A 19,984-nucleotide genomic window follows, 5' to 3' on the forward strand; every position below is an offset into this window, starting at 1 on the left:
GTCTAATTCTGAAAACTCAGTTGCTGATTACATCTTTATTAAGAATGAAGTTGTAATTGATGATACTTTTAGTGGGCCAGCTACTCAAGAGGTGCCTTTGATGATAGTAGAAGGTATCTCTCACTCACCTGTGGATTGGTCACCGATTCCACTTCACATGACAGCAGTATCCTTGCTGATTGGTGCTTACATTTTCTCTGGTTTTGGAGGGATTAGTGACTGTCCTAGTAAGGACTGTTTGGCACTTTTGGACTTGGTAGGGTCTACACTAGTTTTTCAGCAGTATGGAAGTGTTTAGAGATGTATTTTGGAGATAGAGATAGAGTTAGGGGTGTATCACATTGATTGGTGTTTGTTTGACCGTATGTTTGATAACTTATGTGATGTCGTATTCTCCTACTTCAGCATCTTCAGCGGATTCTTCATCTTTGTATGGGATCCGGGTATTGTTTTGATTGGGAATTTTTATCAGAGTGGAGCAGCGGGTTGCTTGATGTTGCTTGAGGGCAAGCAATCCTGGGAAGGGAGGATTGTAATGACCCCCTTTTTCCAGTGATCACTCAAGAATCCTAGATTTGCTTGTTAGTCATCTCTGCGGGCCAATGATGGGGTTAGGAGATGTTTGGTTCACCAGGAGGAGTTATACTTAGCCAGCTTTGGAGCTTGGTGGGAAATTATTCAAAAAGTTTATAATAAAAGCTTATAAGACCTTATTAGTTACTTTTTCTATTAATAGAAAATTTTAATAAAAGTAACTTTATGAAGTTATAACTTTATTTTACAAAAGTTAATAAAAAGTTACTTTATGACTTAATAAGTAACTTTTTATTACCTTGCACAACTTCCTAGGTGAGTTCTTAATTAAAAGGTGGCCACACTTTAATGTTATGTTGACCCCTCATGCTGGTCGAATTTTTGAAAAGAGGAAAGATTCCATTGGAATCTTTAGAAGAAGCCAAATGAGGTCGAATTAGGGATTGGCGGCTTAAAGAAGGTTGTACGTGCAATTTGGGCATTATGTTTATCGGAATCATTCATTTTTTCTTCTCTGCAGTAGTATAGCTTTTGGATTTCTGATTGAGGATGAAAACCTTCAATCTAGGGTTGGTTGGACAAAACCCCAGCCATTTCTAGCATTTCAACATTCAAGGAAAGCCTCAAATCGGGTAATAGAAGGCCAAATTCAGAGGTTTTAATGATTAATCAGCATCAATAAAGCTTAATTCTCAGTTCTGGGTGGTTTACCATCATTTCCAGCCAACTGTACTATTCCTAGGTTAGCCGTACCATCCTTGGAAGCCTGGGAATCGCAAATAAATTAATGAGGGTTTTGGAGCAGCTATCATTTGTGAAATCATTGTTAGGAGGAAACTAAGGCATTTTGGTGGTTTATTTGGTGAAACCTCAGTATATTTGAATGATATCAGCAAAGTAGTGGGGAAAAGGAAGCAATTTTGGTGATCTTTCCTAGCAAGATTTCAGAATAAGCTCCAGATCAGCTATTCATCCTTTCAATTGTTTTTGATAATTATTGTTTAGAGGAATAAAACATGTTGGAGCAGTTGGTTCACATTGGGAGCTCCTGTAGCAGCAATTTCATTCAATAAGGTCAATAAAGAAGCCCTCCAGGCAAGGCGTTGGACCCTTGGTAGGCCAATTTGGCATGTTAGTGTTGAAATTCATTTATTCTTGGCATTTGTTAGTTGCTGTTAATAAATCAGACATTCTGAAATTTAATTTCAGTAGTTGTAATTTGTTCCTGTATTGATTTCCAAAATTGCATTATTCATACTATCATTCAAAAACCCCCAAAACGCATTAAAACTCAAAAACCTCCTCAAAACCCCAAGCTACAATACGCTGGTCAGAGATTGAATTTGAAACAAAACAATTCAGAGCTGATTCTTCTCCTAGTCGACATCTTTCAATTAGAAAGGGCATATGGAGAAAAGAACAAAGGAGGGAACATGCGAATCAAGAAAGAGTTGATGGAAAGAAAAACAGGAATGGGAAGAAAATAAGGGAGTGACTCCTTCAAAAGGCAAAAATTATGAAGGGTTGTGCTCTTTCAAAGGGCAGTGATTGTGAAAGTTTGTGACTCTTTCAAAGGGTGGTAATTGTGAAAGGATGTGACTCTTGCAAAGGGTAGACATGATGAATAAGTGTGACACCCAGATGTGCCTCCTGATTGAAATCACCAATTAAAATTGAAGTGTCTAATGTCTTAAACTGTCTGTTTCTGCAGACCATGAAAATTGAAGTGTCTAATGTCTTAATCTGTCTGCTTCTGTCAAATTCTTATTGTCCTGGTGGATGTGTTTACATCCACCTCAATAAGAAACAGTCTAGACATTTTGCAACAGTTTTTCAAAGTCAGATCTGTTAGGAATCGTGCCATAAGATTTGACATGATCTATTGGCAGTTATCTAGCTGATTTAACAGAATTCCCAAATAATTCTAATCAAGTTATGTTGTCCATTCTTCTTATTCTGGTAATCAATCTTTCTTGTCTATGGTTAATTCATACGGTTTTGATAATATCTTATGTATTACTGTTATACATGGTAATCTATTGGAGTCAGTTCATAGTCAGGTAATGTTCTTGAAGATTTTATATTTTCTGATTTTTAAATGGTCTTTATGTTTTGGCAGTTGCTATACAGTTATGGTTATGAGACAAGCTTTTACAGATTGTTTTTACCTGCAATTTCAGATTTCGAAATTTCTTCTGGCAGTGGGGGCTACAGTAGACTGTTATAAGCCTGCAATTTAATAACTTAAATCAATGCGCATTATTATGATTTTGGTGTTAAAATAAAAAATGTTGATTACCTGCTTCTTAGAGGGTCTTTTGTCGTATTATATACATACTACATTGGACATGAATATTTCATGTATCCTGGTGACATATAGTAAATAAAGCTTCATAGGTTTGGGGCTTTTGCAGCCTTACCTTTCATAGTTTTTTATGGAGTTGGTTCTGTTGTTTGCTAAATGGAACTGTCTATGTCCTAAATTAGATGATTTTAACACATGAACATGCTCTATGAGCTTATTTGTATCTTTTGAGTTTTGTTTGATTCCAATATTTGGGTACAGTGATGATCTTGTGCTGAATCTGTTTGTAAAACTTGTATTGTAATGAAGGGTATATTCCCTGACATCTGGATTTTTCATGGTATCATGAAGTTCTGTTGGATGTGTTTGGTAACATATTGTATATTTTGTGGTGTATTGGTATAGATTGTCTGCTTCTTGACTTGCATGCAGATACACAACATCAATTGATATGTGGTCTTTTGGGTGTATTGCTGCTGAGCTTTTCCTAGGTTTACCTCTCTTCCCAGGGGTTTCAGAGTACGACCTTATGAAGCGAATGATAGAGAGACTTGGGTAAGCTATATTTATTTCTTCATTGAGGCATGCACGAGCCAGATTACATATTAGGGGGCTGTTGGATTTTGAAGTAGACTCAGTAGACCTGATAATATTAGTAATTAAGATGTCTTTGCTTTTCTTAGTTTGTTTTGTCCTTAAATTTTAAAATTGACCAGATACCCACTAATTAAGATTAGAACAGAACAAATAATAGTAGCAAAAAATTAAGATTAGAGCAGAAAAAATCATAGTAGCAAAAATTGGCAAAAAGTTGCGATTAGTCATGATTTATCACTGCTTGCAGTGTATGCCTATTTGAGTTGGCTGAGATTGCTGATATATATATTTTTTTTCAAAAAACGGGCATGTGTTACAAAAACAAAAAAACACAATAAATCAGGAGAAAAATCATTTTTAAAGTTGCCAATCTTTTCCCAAGTCTTTCCTGATTAAATTCCAATTCATTCATAAAGTCCTTATCTTTTCATTTTCCAAGTTATTCCCAAGAAATATTTTTGCTAATTTGGAGTAGTCTTGACTTATTCATGGTATTTGCTGTCATTATGTGCAATTGCTTAAAACATTTAATTGAGGTTGGATTGCAGAGATTTATCCATTTTTTACTTCTGTTATTTTCACTCAGTTTGTCAGTTATATTTATGTTATCTGTGTCTGGGTCCACGGAGGAGCTGCATGTGCAATTTTTTTGATGTAGGCTTCTTAGAATTTGTTATGGTTTTTGATTATGTTATGTTTGATTGTAATTTATATCCTGTTCTTTGATCACAAACACTTTTTTATCACAGTTTTTGTTTTGTGTGCTTTCCTTTATCATTTTGATTTATAATGCAGTTTTGAGCTATGCTTAAGCCATTGGCAATTTCTGTTTAATGTTTTATAGTGTGATATTTTGTTTCCTTGAATAAATATACTTTTGTCTTCAGTAAACTGTTTTAGCACGCATAGAGTTTTCTGGTCCTGCTATTTCTTGAAGTACTTGTTTCCAACTGAAATGCTGGTATTTCCATCTAGGTGTCAGCCCCCAGATCAGATCTTGAGGACTGCAAGGAATTCAAGTAAATATTTTAAGCATGCTGGAAACAGCTGGGTTGATGAAAGCCAAGCAGGGAAGGGAGTACAAAGTGCATACCAGTTTCTGTCTGAATCAGAATATGAAGCAGTGAGCTATCTACAGCTTACCTACCTTGATGCTTCTTTTTTATAATACGGTTTATGATTCTGTCAGTATGGATGGATTTTTTTTCAAATCTATTATTTTTCTTTCCCAATTCCTTAGTGCATTCCTTTTCTAATCTTGTTTTAAATTATGCTACTCTATTTCTTTTTGCATTTGTTTCCTTGTTAGAGAGAAAAAAAGAAGCCGGTATCAGGGAAACGTTACTTCAATCATGTAAGACTAGAGGACGTTATATTCAACTATCCTTATAAGAAGAAGATGTCAAAGGAAGAGCTTGTGAAAGGTTTGGACTCTTACTTTTTATTATCTTAAATAAAGCCTTCTGGCTGGAGGGTTGATTGGCTTAGCAAATTCTGTTTCTATCTTCATGCTGAGATGCTCAGTGCTTGTTTGCTATATAACAATTAATTTTAACTGATCTTCATAACTACATATTTTCTAATATTTTAGAACTTTTGTGATAAGGTTTTTATAGTCAATTAGGTTGTCCATGGTTCTTTTCATTTTCTCATAAAGCAGTCTCTTACTGCACAGAGAATCAAACACGCTTATCATTTATAGACTTTTTGAGAGGCCTTGTGCACTTTGACCCAGTAAAGAGATGGACACCTAGGCAGGTACATGATTTTCCTCCTACCCTGTCAATATTCTCATATTTATGTAAGATGATTCATTCCATTGTTAAGTTTAACTTTAACATGATAGTGATTTGGTAAAGAACATTTTGTAGGCTGCCCAACATCCTTTTGTGACAGAAGAGCCATTCACTGGCCCTTACAGGCCTTTTCCAGAAGCACCCCACATGGTATTCAATTGGTTTAATAAAAAAATTTCAATGCAAAATTTTGCACAATTCAGCAGTGGTTACTTTTCCAACTACTGTAACTTATTTATCTTGTTGTAGATTGTTTTCCGTGAAATTATGGTGGATGATAATATTGAACCAAGTCATTGCTTTGGTAACAGCACTTTTCCTCGGGTAAGCAAATATTATGAAGTTATTCTTGCATTCTTCTTTTTAATATGTTATGTATGCCCAATGATGTTGAGAAGGTTGAGCCTATTTTTTTTCGTTCTTTGTGTGCTTTAATATCTATATATTGTTCTTAAATTCAATTTCAGGTTGTAAACATGAAGGCAGGTATTCATTACAGCAGTCCACAGTATCATTCTACTAAGTTTGATCATGCAAATAGCTGTGGTAGTTTAGGAGGCTATGGCATCCTTGGAGAGGATTTCAGCTTTGCTAATAATTGTGGGTGCCAAGGCTACGCTCATATTCCAGTGAGTTATTGCCCTCTTGATGCTTCTGCACTCAAGTCCCAGGAAGATGGTGTTAGTGGAGATAGTAGTTTTGGGAAAAGTCCTAAAACTTATCAGAAAACAACGCTAGTCCCTCATGGGCATGCACTTGGTGTAAGCCCCTTGAATGGTATTTTCAAGCCTCTGTCTATTGGGGTCAGCCCTTCAAAGTTACCTTTGAGCTCTCAAGTACATTTTTCTCCTGCATCTCCTGGCAAGCATTTTCTGACTTCACCTGCAAGTGGTGGCATTCACAGCATTGCCCTTGGAAGGGCAGCTGCTGTTGGTCCGAATCACAGAAGAAATGGTTTGGGAATACTTGAAAGCTCTCATCTTTCATCTGAGGATGACATCCGTCTACAGCAGAAGGCTAATCATAAAAAATATGGCAGTGCGAATGTAGATATCAATATGCGCTCTTTCAGTTCTTCAGACTGTAATTCTCAAGCTGGGTACCTTGGTACTCCTTGTGGTGGTCATGAATCTTCTCCTCTTCATCCTGGGAGTCAAAGGTTTGGGATGAGCAGCCATACAAGATTGTCTACAACTTATGATAATGAAACTCGGGCTTCTTCCTTTCCAAGGAGGGATTTTGTGACCACACAAGGGGGGTTCTCTGGTGGAGGGGAAAAGATTTTGCCAGTTCCTGGTCCAGGAGTTTGGTATCCAAATTACAAGTAACTGTTTGTACCCAAGGGCCAAATGCATTATTCCTCATCTTTTGGACTGTTATATTTTGATTGGCACAAGTTACTTCAACTTCAATGTTCCAATTGGTTTCTAATATCTATTGATTTCTTTTGCAGCAATGATTTATTTTTTCAAACGGATGGTTCGGATCTTGTACCAATTTCTACATTAGGGGAAAACATTCAATCGGGACAAGCTACATGTCGTGCCACTTTAAAAGCAGGTGGAGCGTGCAAATCCGCCCAAAGTTATATTGCGCTGCAAGAAAGTCCACTGCAAACTTCATATGCTTTTAGGTATGGGTTCTATTTGTTATAGAGAACTGCAAATTAATTGTGGCAAATCTCTTTTGCAGAGGATATGATATGCGTTTCTTTCTTTTTGTTGACTGATTTAAACCTTCTATCAGCTTTTGGATTTTGTTTGATGAAGTGTGTTGGCTTGCAAATAAGAATTAAGACTGTATTTATTGAATTCCGAACAACTTTTGTGAAATATCATCACCTGTTGTTATGAAGCGTGTTGGCTTGCAAATAATAATTAAGACTGTTTTTATTGAATTTGAAACAACTTTTCTGAATTATCATCACCTGTTGTTAAAAATGTTACTTTTCTCTATTCTCCTCTAACTTTGTATGTGCTCATCCCCATACTAAAGATGTTTTCTTGCATGCATCTCTGTTGAATCCATTTTGGATGGATGCATTTTACTTTAATTGCATGGCCTTGATTAGTACATTTAGCTGAAGGATTGTTACAAAGTATCTATACAATTGTTTGTGGTCTAAACAAATCTGCTTGTCAAGAAGGCTTGCTAGCTACCTCTTGTTCATTGGTGATGTCTTAGCAAATAACTAGCATTGTAAAGAATGAGGCACATCAGATATTTGCTAATCACTTGGACTTTTTTTTCTGCATGTTGCAATAAGAAGTGAAATTATCAAGTTAAACTATTAAAGTTGTATATGTTCAATTTTTTAAGGAAATTGCTTTCATTTGCGATAGTTATACAAAGCGCATGGCTGTTGTCTGATGCTGGGACATTGAACGAGGTTGGAGTAGTCTGGAATTATGGAGACGTTTGTGGATTTTATGAATTGATACAAAGATATATCAGTGGTTTGCTATTGATAGATTCTGTTACAAATCCATTTCTTCTTTTCTTCTGTTTTACATTTCCTGCAATGGCTGTGTTTGTCACAGACGAAATGGATTAATCAAAGGACAGAGTAACACAGAAGGCAGGCCAACATTGGTGCATGAATCACAGCTAGGCTATATGCATTCAATGGCAAAGAATTCACGTCTTGAGTATGATCAACCTCAACAAAATTCTCCAAGTCAGATGGCATTGCAGTCATCTCTATTTTTTGAGCAACAACTTCAGCATCCGTATCAATCACAGAACAATCCTGGTCAGCATTTGCCATCTAATATAACAGGGAAGCACCAAACATCTTATTCTTCTGATCTGTTTTCACAGTCGACCTTTCTTTCTTATTCTCATTTTCCTGTTTTGAGTAATCATGGGTGTTCACTACCTTCTCAAAAAGATTACCCAGCTTTCTATAGTCAGGGCCAGGATTTCATTAGTGCAAGCAGTGGGATTCACACTAGTTTTGCTCATCTGGGGACAATGGCACCTCATTCGCTGCATTTAGGTAATAAAATGCATATTTCAATGTTCTCTTATAATGATTATGCACAATCTTTATTGCAATTCTGAGATTCTTGATTCATTTAAAAAATTATTGGGAGCCCATGTCATATACTTTGTTATCAGTGTTTTAGTCAGTCCAAATTTGTGATACCCAAAGTTTTTGCATCTTGTTTCTATGTGGGTTTATGCATGTCCAGCTTATATTTTGTGTCAATTTGCAGGGAAAGGGAATCCACTTGGTACTATTCCAACCAAAGTTCAAGGCACACATGATCAGTAAAGTACTGGTTGAACTGTTCTTGTTGCTTCTGTTTCCTGGTTGAGAACAATGGTAGGATTCATACATTATGAAGATTAATAAGCCTTGTCTGTGTTATGCAAGATGTAGCTATAGTGATATTAATTTCAACAAGCAACGATGTTTTGAAACATATTTTCTTGATCAAAACATAAACATTGTCATTAGTTAAACATTTCGACTTGGTAGAATAGTTCAAATTGATTCTCACATTAGGAAGGTGCTTTAGATGAATGATGATTAAATTTGCCATGACTGAAACTTTCGTATATTAAAATGTTTTATTTTGTCTTTATTTGTGTTTGCTAATGTGCATTCGCTGATTAGTTTTCTGTTTGTGGTATGGATCAACAAGTTGAAGTTGAAAAAGAGACTTGTCTCGTGCTGTAGTGGAATTCACGTTTCTAACAATAATTTCAGAACCACACATATAATTTGATTAGCTGCCATATTTTGCAAATCAGCACATCAACTACATAAAATGTCTATATTTGAATGTTATGAAAAGTATCAGAGTTAGATCAGATTATTCTAAATACCTCAGCAGAGAACTACAAGACTGCAAATATTTAGGTTGCAAGATAAAGGCATTTAAGGCATATATATATATATATATCTATCCATGCCCGATTCTAGATAACCAAAATAACATGCAAGGATTGTACAACCACAAGGTTGGTTATTTTAATCCTTTGTGGGATGAGGAATGCATCATTGGATGCCTATCTTGCTAGACACAATTTCAATTTTATTGTGATTTTGTCAATGTCAAGAGTGGGGATTGTCATTCATTTGTCATGAAATATCCCTTACGTTGTGTGTGGACCTCATCCTTTAGCTGACCCTTTACATATCATCCGTGTTGTGGATTACAAATGGCGAATGACTTCCATTAGATAAATCACTATAGCTTAGACTTTGAATCATGTAGCAGATTAACATAGAAGACATTTGTAAAGATTTTTTACGTGTTTGCACCACAAACCACATAAGCAATAATCTCAAAAAAATTGCAATGAATTGCAATTTATCTTTTCTCGCTTCCACCCTGTGATTTTCCCTCGAAGAGTTGTGGTCAATTTAAAAAAATGGTGAAATATGTTTTTGACCAGTGAAATCACGATTTTCTCAATATATGTCTACTGCATTTTTTTCAGTCACTTCTATGATGTCAAAAGAAAAACAATATATATTGCTTTTTACAGTTTTTCAGCACGGTTGGATTTGAGGGTACATTTATCGAATTGACTCACCACATTCAAATTTAGCAACTAATTATTTTAAGCCTTTGGGTAAGGGTTTAATTTCTTTTTTAACTTATAATTTTAAAAATTAAAAGTAGTTATGTTATGTGCTAACATACCCTTAAAGAGTAGTTTTTTTATAGGTTTAGTGAGGGTTAGGGTAATGTTTTATAAAATTAGTATGCTAGCACACCCTAACACTAAACCTAGACTTTGATTTTTTTTCAACTTTTGGAGTTAGGGTTAGGCTTTTTTTGGTTATTAGAGTACTAAGACTTAATTTTTATAATATAATTAAATCAATTTAACTTTGATTAGATTGATCTAGATTTAGAATGGATCATAAATGATGAGCCATTTCTTAATGAAGGTGACCTTTTTGTCTTTAGGGAGGACAAGGTATTTGATGAAGAGCAATTGTATTGAATTAGGAGATACATGAACATTAGAGCTTTACTATTACAATGAGCAACAACCCCCCACTAGATTGTACTTTATATTAGCTAGCTTCATTAGGTTGATCCATTTAATATTATTATTATTAATATTAATATTATGAGAGAAGAAAGGGGAAAACAAAGACAAAAATGCAATGCAATGAATCCTTATACCTTGCTTTACATCATACCTCCGTTTGAGCAAGAACAGGATGGATGTGTGCCCAATAAGCTTGGTAATCCTTCAATGGCCTCCAAGTATCCTCTTGATGTGCTCTTCATGTTGATGTGTTGATGGTGGAATATGGATAGGAGATGGATGACTGAAATTTGATTTGAAGATCAATGATGGAGGATTCATGAGAGGTTAGAGTTGATGAGGGATTGTCAAGTGACGTCTTTGAATTGATGCACTTGTGAAGGGAGGATTGAGGAAAGATTGGCTTGGCCAAATCCATTGGTGGAGGATGAGTTCTCTCAATAGTGTTTCATACATGTGTGATAACACTGTAGTAAGACAATTTTGGACAAGTGTCCTCACATATGTGAGGGCACCTTGGGAAAAGAAAAGGGCACACACGTGTGAGGACACCTTGGGGAAGGAAGATGGAGATATGATTTCAAACACATGTTTGAGTCACATTGTTTAGATAGAGGGAAGGGATTGTTTTGAGCAAATAGATGCACCTTGGGAAAAGAAAAGGGCACACACGTGTGAGGACACCTTGGGGAAGGAAGATGGAGATATGATTTCTCACACATGTTTGAGTCACATTGTTTAGATAGAGGGAAGGGATTGTTTTGAGCAAATAGATGGTCAAGATTTTATTGTAGCTTTTAAGGATAAATGGGACAAAGGGTGTGATTAATCAAATTAATCACACGTAGGTATATGTGAGGGATTAACATAGTTAATTATTTGTTCTCACTAGTTAGTTGGATTTGAGGTGGAAAAGGGAACTTAAATAAATGATTTTTATTTGTTTAATTCTTGTGGGATTGAATTATAAGGTTGGATTTGATTGAATAAATATAAAATTATTCAATTATAGGTGAATATTATGATAACAAATGAATCAATTAAACAAAATAATTAATTTAATTGGGTAAATTTTAGTGAGGACAATTTTAGGTGTCTACATTTTGTCCCTCTTTAATATGGAAGTGAGACTAAAACAAGTGGTTTTGTATCAAAGAAGAATACACCATAGTTAATAGAAAGGGGTGACATATACTAACATGATGCCCCAATTAATAGAAGGATGGTATGCTCTTTCAAGGGGACAACTGGCTTCAAAGAACATGGGTGTGCTCTCAAAATGAATAAATGGATAGAGGGTAGAAGATGAAAGGATATATGGATTGAAATGAGGATGGCTGGGTTAGGATGCAAGTGATGGAGGAATGGAAAATGGAGTGTGATTGCCATGCTACATTGCTGAGAGAAACCTTTATTTGATAATTTGCAAGAAAATAATTATTTTAATCATATAAAACAAATGTTTATTTATGCCAAATATTTAGCAACGTGTTTAGCAATATTAATAAATTATTTGTGCCTAGTTGTAATGGTTAGATATTTTATGAGAAAGGTTGCACATTGGAAAAATATTTAACATTGTGAAAACTTTGTATCAAAAAGTCAGTTTTGGGATCAATGATTTTTTGCACTAATAATATTGAGGAACATGGTTTTGCCTTTACCACTTTGTTGATTTGTGTGAACTTGATTTAATAAAAGTAAGCACATGTTTAGTGGTTGGTTTTGGTTGGTCGACTTGTTGACTAATTGGTTGTCATATGTATTGAGCTCTCTTGTTGAGTGCATATGTAAAGAATGGCATAAGATGCGTGGTTACATTCTTGGACATATAGAGGATGGTTTGCAGAAGCTTGATGTTTCATTAGTATTCATGCAAACTTGTAAGTATATTGTAATGCTTCATTATTAATGTAATATATTAAATTTCTTCTTGCAAAGGATTTTTTTTTCTTGAGAATCAAAATAATACATTAATATTAGGATGAATCAGATGTTCGTAAACATAACTGACTAATCCTTTTACAACGATGTATAGCTAGAAATTAAGTTAACTTTCCATACAAACACTTTGTTGTAACGAATAGGTGAAAATATCTATTCTTGTGATGCGAGAGCATCTTGAAGAACCTAAATATATCAGACCATGTAACACTAATTTTCTCCATGTAATGGAAAGGAGGTAGCATGGCAACTCTTCTACAACATATCAATGTGGAAGCAACTGGTGACTCATCAATTGGAAGATCCATTTACCAGAAGTTTGCCCTATTAGGCAGCTTGGGGTCAGACCTAAAGGAGGTAGCATGTGGAATTTTTTTGAACCTTGCGAAGCTTGCACAACACATCACATAATAGACATGAGGCAAGGCAACCTTCAAATATATCTACACCCCTCCACATTGAATTTTTTGTCTCCTTTAACCTTTTGGATCTGACCTACACATTTCATTGGAGATAGGACTTGGGACCTAATTGAGGCTAACACAGATCGCTTGTAGTGCCTAGAGCTAGTATTTAAACACCTTCACTGATGATTGGAAAGTAGCTTTTGTAGTTAGGGAATTATTAGTTAGGCAATTAGGATCCGAAAGCCTTTCTCAACATTTTCATTGTAATAAGCTCATGGCGACATGTATGCCAACATTTGCGGCCAACCAAAGCGGAAAGGAGTGTGAATCACAAAATGGGAAAGGATGGTGGTGAAACTGAACGACGAATTCATACCTATTGACTATGAGTTGGAGATGTTGGAGAAACTTCAAAAATTGTGGCAAAGGTAGAAGACAATAAAGGAGCACACCAAGGAGTTCCATAAAATCATCATAAGGGTTGGACATAGCGAAGTTGGAAGGGAGAACAAGCTGTGGTAAATCAATGGCCTTAGAACCAACATTCAAGAGGAATTAAGCTTGGTTCTAATGATCACCATGGAGGAAACCTATCGGTTTGTATTGAAGGTAGAAGAAAAGATAACCAAGAGGGCATGACGATTGCTGAGGAGAAGCTAGAAAATTGCAGAAGGTTGGTACAACATAATGAGAAGAGGTCATATACTGAATGAAACAAATGACAAAGTTCTTACTAGGAGGAGAGAAAACCTAAGGAGGACTAATACATCAATTAGAGGGAATGAGAATACTGTCGTGATGACTGATATAGGAGGAATGAAAGAAGATTTAATTGAGGACCATTTTAAGGAACATGTTTCAAATGTGGAGAGGTAGGACGTTATGCCTTTGGATGTTGCTAAGGAAGTGCAAGGAAGCGTGGAAAATTCAGAGCTAAAACAACATATAGTGAGGAAGAACTTGATAGATCATCGAGATCCATGGGGCATCTAGAAATAGGAGAGTCATTGGTCATGATGAGAGCTTTGCTATAGGTAGAGGTCAAGGAGAAATCGACGTAGAGAAAGATCATATTCCGTACAAGGTGAAAGTCGAGGGGGAAATGTTACAATGTCAACATTGACAATGATAGCATAAACAATTTGGTTTCAGAAGAGATGATCCAGAAGTTAAACTTGAAGAGGATGAAACATTTGAACCAATACTAGATTGCTTGGATTCAAGATGATAACAAAATCTTTGTGAGGAACTATGCAGGAAAATTGGTGCAGAGAAAGAGCCTATTCCAAACAAGGTGAAAGTTAGGGGGCAAGTGTTATAATGTCATCATTGACAATGATAGCATAACCAATTTGGTCTCACAAGATATGGTCTAGAAGCTAAAATTGAAGAGGATGACACATCTGAACCCATACTAGATTGCTTGGATTCAATATGATCACAAAATCTTTGTGAGTGAACAATGCCTTGTCAATTTTCACATTGGATCTTATAGGGATGAAGTGTTGTGTGATATTATGCCAATGGTTGCCTAACATTTGTTGTTGGGGAGACCTTGGTAGTATGATAGGAGAGCCATGCATGATGGAAGAAACAACACCTCCATAGTTACCATGAATGGGAAGAAGCACATTTTGACCTCTTTAGAGGAAGAACAAAAGAAAGTAGTGTGCGGTAACATAAGTATCTATATGGTAGATGGAAGTTCCTGTGAGAGTTGAGAAATACAACACCACATGAGTCTAAATGATCTCTGCACACTGAATAAACCTATTACAAGGAGAAGCAAGGAAGCAACAGAGAAAAACATAAATACAGGAAAATGCTCAAGAATATGAGAGCTCTATATTCACAAAAATGTGTAATAGAATAATGGTACAAAAGAAAAGATTCAACGTCTAATAGGTCAAAAAACCCTAAAAGGGAAAACCTTAGGCTTGCACACAATAATTAATAAAAGAATTAATTATTATGCACCTAATGTTAGCTTAAGTGTAAAAGAGATAAAGGGGAACTTAATTAATTAAACAAATATCGTTTAATTAATCAAGTAAAGACCCGATTACTCTAACACCCCCCCTTAAGCTAGACTTAGGGAGAAACTAAAACCTAGAACAATTACTGAAAGCAGGAAAGATGGGTCCTGACAACAAGGCCTGATTAGGTACCCAAATACAAGGAAATCTCTATGAAATGGAGAAAAAAGAGAAAACCCAGTGGGAAAAAACTCTTGTCCAAAAAGAGATAAAAGAACATGCTGAAAGAAATAAGAAGGAAGGAAGGCCTCATAAAGACCCCCCAAGGACAACTTCCTTCACCCCAAGCATAGAGCGCAACTGAAGATAGCACGACGATGCAAAAGGTTTCGTGAAGATGTCTGCAACCTGCTCGGCAGTGGGAATGCACTCCAAAATGAGAGAACCATCCTAAATCAGCTGGCGGATGAAATGCATTTGAAGGTCAATGTGCTTCGTCCGCTAAAGCTCCGCCGGGTTGCAAGAAATGTGAATAGCACTCTGATTGTCACACCAAAGAATAGTAGGACTATCAAGAGGAAAACCAAACTCAATCATCAACTGTCGAAGCCATAAGATCTTCTGACTTGCGAGCACAACAACTCGGTACTCAGCCTTTGTAGATGATAATGCATGAGCAGTTTGCTTCTTGCAAGACCATGTGATAGGACCAGAGCCAAGACAAAAAACAAAGCCAGAAGTAGACTTTTGATCATTGACATCACCAACCCAATCTGAGTCAGTGTAGCCAATAATGTGAGGTTCCCGTGATGTGTAGCGAATGCCATGAGAAATAGAGCCTCGAATGTATCGCAAAATATGTTTGGCAGCTTGCCAATGACTCTCATGAGGATCATGGGAGAATCGAGAGACAAAGCCAACCACAAAGGAAAGGTCAGGACGATTGTGTGTCAGGTACAACCAATTGCCAACCAACTGCCTGCAAAGTGTAGAATCTACTGAAGGAGTGGGGCAAGTAGTAATTAAAACAACCCTTGACTGAAAAGGAGTGGGGGCAGGCTTCCAATCAAGCATGCCAAAACGCTGAAGCATGTCAAGAGAATACTTCTGTTGGTAAATGGAGATCCCATTGGAAGACTGAATCACTTGAAGACCAAGAAAATAGTGCAGAAGACTGAGATTTGTCATCTCAAATTGGTCCATCAAAGCTCGTTGAACATGCAGAATCATAGAGGATGAGCTACATGTGATGAGGAGATCATCAACATAGAGCATAAGAATCAAGATCTCACCCTCAAGATGCTGAATGTACACTGGGTGATTAGAATGACAACAAGTGAAACCAGTGGAGAGCAAGAAAGAGTCCATATTCTCATACCAAGCCCGAGAGGCCTATTTGAGACCATACAATGAACGCCGAAGTCTGCAAACCAAAGAACTGTCCTGCACAAATTCTTGAGACTGCTCCATATAGATTTCCTCCTGTAGGTCTCCATGCAAGAAAGCATTCTTCACATCCATTTGAAAAACGGGCCATCCCCTAGAAGCTGCAAGGGACAGTATAAAGCGAATAGAGTTTATCTTGGCGATAGGGGAAAATGTCTCGGAGTAATCAATACCCTCAACCTACGAGAAACCCTTCGCAACAAGACGTGCTTTGTACTTATCAATCAAACCATCAGCAACATACTTGGTGTGATACAACCATCGGCACCAAACCATCTTTTTGCCCTTAGGAAGAGGACAAAGATCCCAAGTATTATTCCTCATCAAAGAAGAATACTCCTCCTCCATAGCACAATCCCACTCAGGGTGGCCTATTGCCTCTGAAAACTTATGAGGATCATCTGAAATGGCATGACTCAAAAGACTAGAACCCACAGTATGAGAACGTGTGCGATGAGTATCTGAAGGATCATCGACCATAGATCCTGCCACCTCAACAGTAAAGCGAGCCCACTTGGGCATCTGAGGTGGAGTAGGTGGAGGTGGGGATGGTGGATCATCGGCAACATCATCAGAATCATCCTCAAAATAATCCTGAAGAGATGTAGTGGGAGGAGTAGGTAGAGGGGTAGATACTAGAGACAGGGTATCCACTGTGGGAAGGCGCTCATCAAACTGAACATCTCGTCGAAACATGACCACTCTAGAATCAAGAACAAACAACCTGTACGCCTTAACATCCTCACAGTAGCCAACAAAAATGAGGGGTTGACTCTTCCGCTCCATTGCTCTCCTCTGAGCATCAAGAATAAATGCCCATGCCTCACTACCAAATACTCGGAAAAAAGAAACATCAAGCTTGTCATGAGACCAAGCCTCCTCAGAAGTCATATGTCGAATTGCCTTGTGAGGCATCCGATTCTGAATGTAGTTGGCACAATTGACTGCCTCAACCCAAAAAGATGAATCCATGGACCTGGACTGAATCATACAATTCACCATCTCCCGTAAAGTCCTGTTCTTTCTCTCAGCGACACCATTCTACTAGGGGGTGTAGGGAACAGTAAACTGTTGTAAACTATGCTCAGTGCAAAAATATCTGAAAGCCTGATTCACATACTCCCCCCTATTATCTGTACGTATCCGCCAGATAGAACAACCAAACTACTTCTCTACAAATGTCTTGAAGATTCGAAATGAATCAAAGACATCAGACTTGTACTTAAGAAAGTACACCCATGTGCGTCTAGAGAAGTCATCAATAAATGTGAGTACATACTTGGCCCCAGAAAAAGGAGTAGGGAATGACATGAGGTCACTATGAATCAACTCCAAAGGTGCCAAAGCATGAGGGGCTCTTCAATTACAAAGTTTGTAGAATGTGGCATTAATGGGTTTGTGTAGATTGACAACTATTGGTTTAGTTTGGGAATTGATTTATTCCCATTTTTTTTTTCTCATCATTGATTTAGATGAACTACCCTTGTTAATGTGGTCTTGTACAATGTGACAAAGTCACATGCTTAGCTTGGTATCATGCCAAGGATTACAAATAAATTGATAAAATATTTTCTTTATTGGATTATTGAGATGAGTGCTACAAATATGTGCTTTAAAGACGTCTGAGAGATGTGTTGTCATTGATGTCAACATATTTCTCTGTTTGATGCAATGTTGTAGTGGAGGTCAGCTAGTGAGATTGTTTTGTATGTTGATAATCAGTGTTTGCGGATTAAAGGGTTTGTAGAGGATTGTGTTTAGTTGATTCAGTGCGATTTTCAGAGGTCCGCATGAAGATTTGATTGAGTTATGAGTATCTATGTTGTGGCCAGTTTTTCTGTTGTTCAGTATTATCAGTGCTCAGTATTTTGATCTGCATTGCTCCGCATTGCAATATCTTGATCTACGGATTTGGAATTATGTTTGAGACATTGATGTGTATCTCCAATTCAAGTAGCTTGTGGTTTGGAGCTTCACAAGTGAATCTTTCAGGTTGATAGTCAGTTTAGTTAATGTTCTTGAAGTTCGATATGATGCTAATGATGATTCTAGTAATTTAAGTTGGTATGAATGTTGCTGTGATAATTCATGATGCTTGTGGATGTTTCTAGATTGGGTGCTATTCGTGTTGGTGGTCCGCATTGATTGGTGATCGCGTTATTGATGATTTTCTTTGGTCTAGTGGTGTTCATGTTCTTGGCTGACATGATGTTTGTAATGTGTTGCAGATGTTTGAGACTTAATTCTTAGAGGTGTTTCATATTCGAGGCGTGTGATATTGGTCCATGCTGTCTTAGCCGACATTGTTTTGGCCCGCATGTGATATTGTAGCATGTATGGTTATATTTTGTAATTAGGTGATATGTGTTGAGTCAACCTTGGTGATATTGGTCCAAGATTGATGTCATGTATAAATAAATGTAATAATCATTATGAGATGTGTGTGGAGTGTGCGAATAATTTATTAATCATTCAGAAGAAGAGATGAAGTGTGAGAAGAGGATGGAGGTTTTGTGCTTAACCAGAACTGTAACTAGGCATTGAGGATGCTATTTCTTAGTTCATGATTTTCCAAAAGTGATCCGAATCTATTTTTAAGGTAGTGAGCCTTCCCAAGGTTGTTTCCCTTTGTTGTTTTTGAGGAGTGAGTTGTAGGCAGTGTGCCTGAATGCATGTGCATTGCCCATTGTAATATTTTATATACTTCTAACAGGGCATCATCATATTGTGGTTAGGTTCCCACCGTGGTTTTTCCCTTGACCGAGTTTTCCACATCAAAAATCTTGGTGTTATGTGCGTTCATGTTGTGTTGTTGATTTATGCTTTCACTGTTAATTATCAAATCTAAGATTTATGTAAGTTGTTGCAAGTTTTGGTGACAACTGATTCACCCCCCCTCTCAATTGCCTGCCCTATTTTCTTCAATTGGTATCAGAGCTAGTTCCTCTAGAGAAGTTTAACAACTTGAGGTAATCCGAGATGGCGACTTACAAGAAGGATAGTTCGAGATTTGATGGAACAAATTACTCTCTTTGGAAGAGTTGGATAGAATGTCATCTCAAATGCATTGGCGAAGATTACTAGACTATTACAAAGATCAAGTATACGGTTCTTGTAAATGGACCTTCAACTCCAGATAAGATTAAGGAAGTTGAATGTAATATTAGAGCCAAGGAATCATTGTTGAGTGCCTTGACAGATTCTAAAATGACAAATGTTATGGAATTGCAGACTACCACTAGTACATTTGGAGCAGTTTTTCGACCACCGTTCGTCGGAATTCAGACAAGTAAACGTCAAAATTCTGACGTATTTATTCATCGCTATTTTTTCGTCGATGATTCTGATGACGGGTTTCACATTGAAAATTAGACGACACCACGTCGTAAATTTCTATGCACCCGTGATATGTTTTTTTGACGAGGAGACGTCGAACTTCCGACCTCGTTGCATCCTTTATTGCCGTAACCTTTGCTGATGACCCTTTATTTATCATCGTAACCTTTGTCGATACATTTTTACTTTGGCAGTGTCCATTAGGGTAAGTCTTACCAATATCATCATCGGCTATCGACAAGACAAGATTTCTACTTTGTTGCTAGGCGACATGCTTGTTTGACGAGGACACGTCGAAATTTCGACCTCGTTGCATCCTTTATCGTCGTAACTTTTGCCGGTGACCCTCTAACGTCGTAACCTTTGTCAATGCATTTTACTTTTGCCAGTTTCCATTGGGATAAGTCTTACTAATAGCCTCATTGGCTATCGACAAGACATGATTTCTCCATTGCCGCTAGTGTGTGTTCTGTCGATAGACCGTCTTCAAGGATATGTTAGAATTTTGACGATTAAGACGACAGACGAGGCTGCATCGTGCGACGTTTTTGTTGTGGTAGGTATGGCTGTTGGCATTTGCATGAAGATTGCATTAATGAAATGTTATATTGTCATTGATGTCAATTA

General features: G+C 37.0%; 1 protein-coding gene across 2 annotated transcripts in view; it reads left to right on the forward strand.

The window, feature by feature from the left end:
- LOC131048401 (dual specificity protein kinase YAK1 homolog) overlaps positions 1-8,822 on the forward strand; it is a 44,296-nt gene extending 35,474 nt beyond the window's left edge. For both annotated transcript variants that reach the window (XM_057982355.2, XM_057982356.2), the window contains 10 exons: positions 3,272-3,394; positions 4,412-4,559; positions 4,746-4,860; positions 5,112-5,194; positions 5,308-5,382; positions 5,482-5,556; positions 5,700-6,556; positions 6,686-6,865; positions 7,773-8,230; positions 8,451-8,822. In XM_057982355.2, the coding sequence (XP_057838338.2) occupies positions 3,272-3,394; positions 4,412-4,559; positions 4,746-4,860; positions 5,112-5,194; positions 5,308-5,382; positions 5,482-5,556; positions 5,700-6,556; positions 6,686-6,865; positions 7,773-8,230; positions 8,451-8,509 (2,173 nt within the window). In that variant the 3' untranslated portion in view covers positions 8,510-8,822. The remainder of the gene's footprint in view (positions 1-3,271; positions 3,395-4,411; positions 4,560-4,745; positions 4,861-5,111; positions 5,195-5,307; positions 5,383-5,481; positions 5,557-5,699; positions 6,557-6,685; positions 6,866-7,772; positions 8,231-8,450) is intronic.
- Positions 8,823-19,984: the final 11,162 nt, after the last annotated feature.

Source organism: Cryptomeria japonica, chromosome 8, assembly GCF_030272615.1.
Source record: "Cryptomeria japonica chromosome 8, Sugi_1.0, whole genome shotgun sequence".
NCBI lineage: Eukaryota > Viridiplantae > Streptophyta > Pinopsida > Cupressales > Cupressaceae > Cryptomeria > Cryptomeria japonica.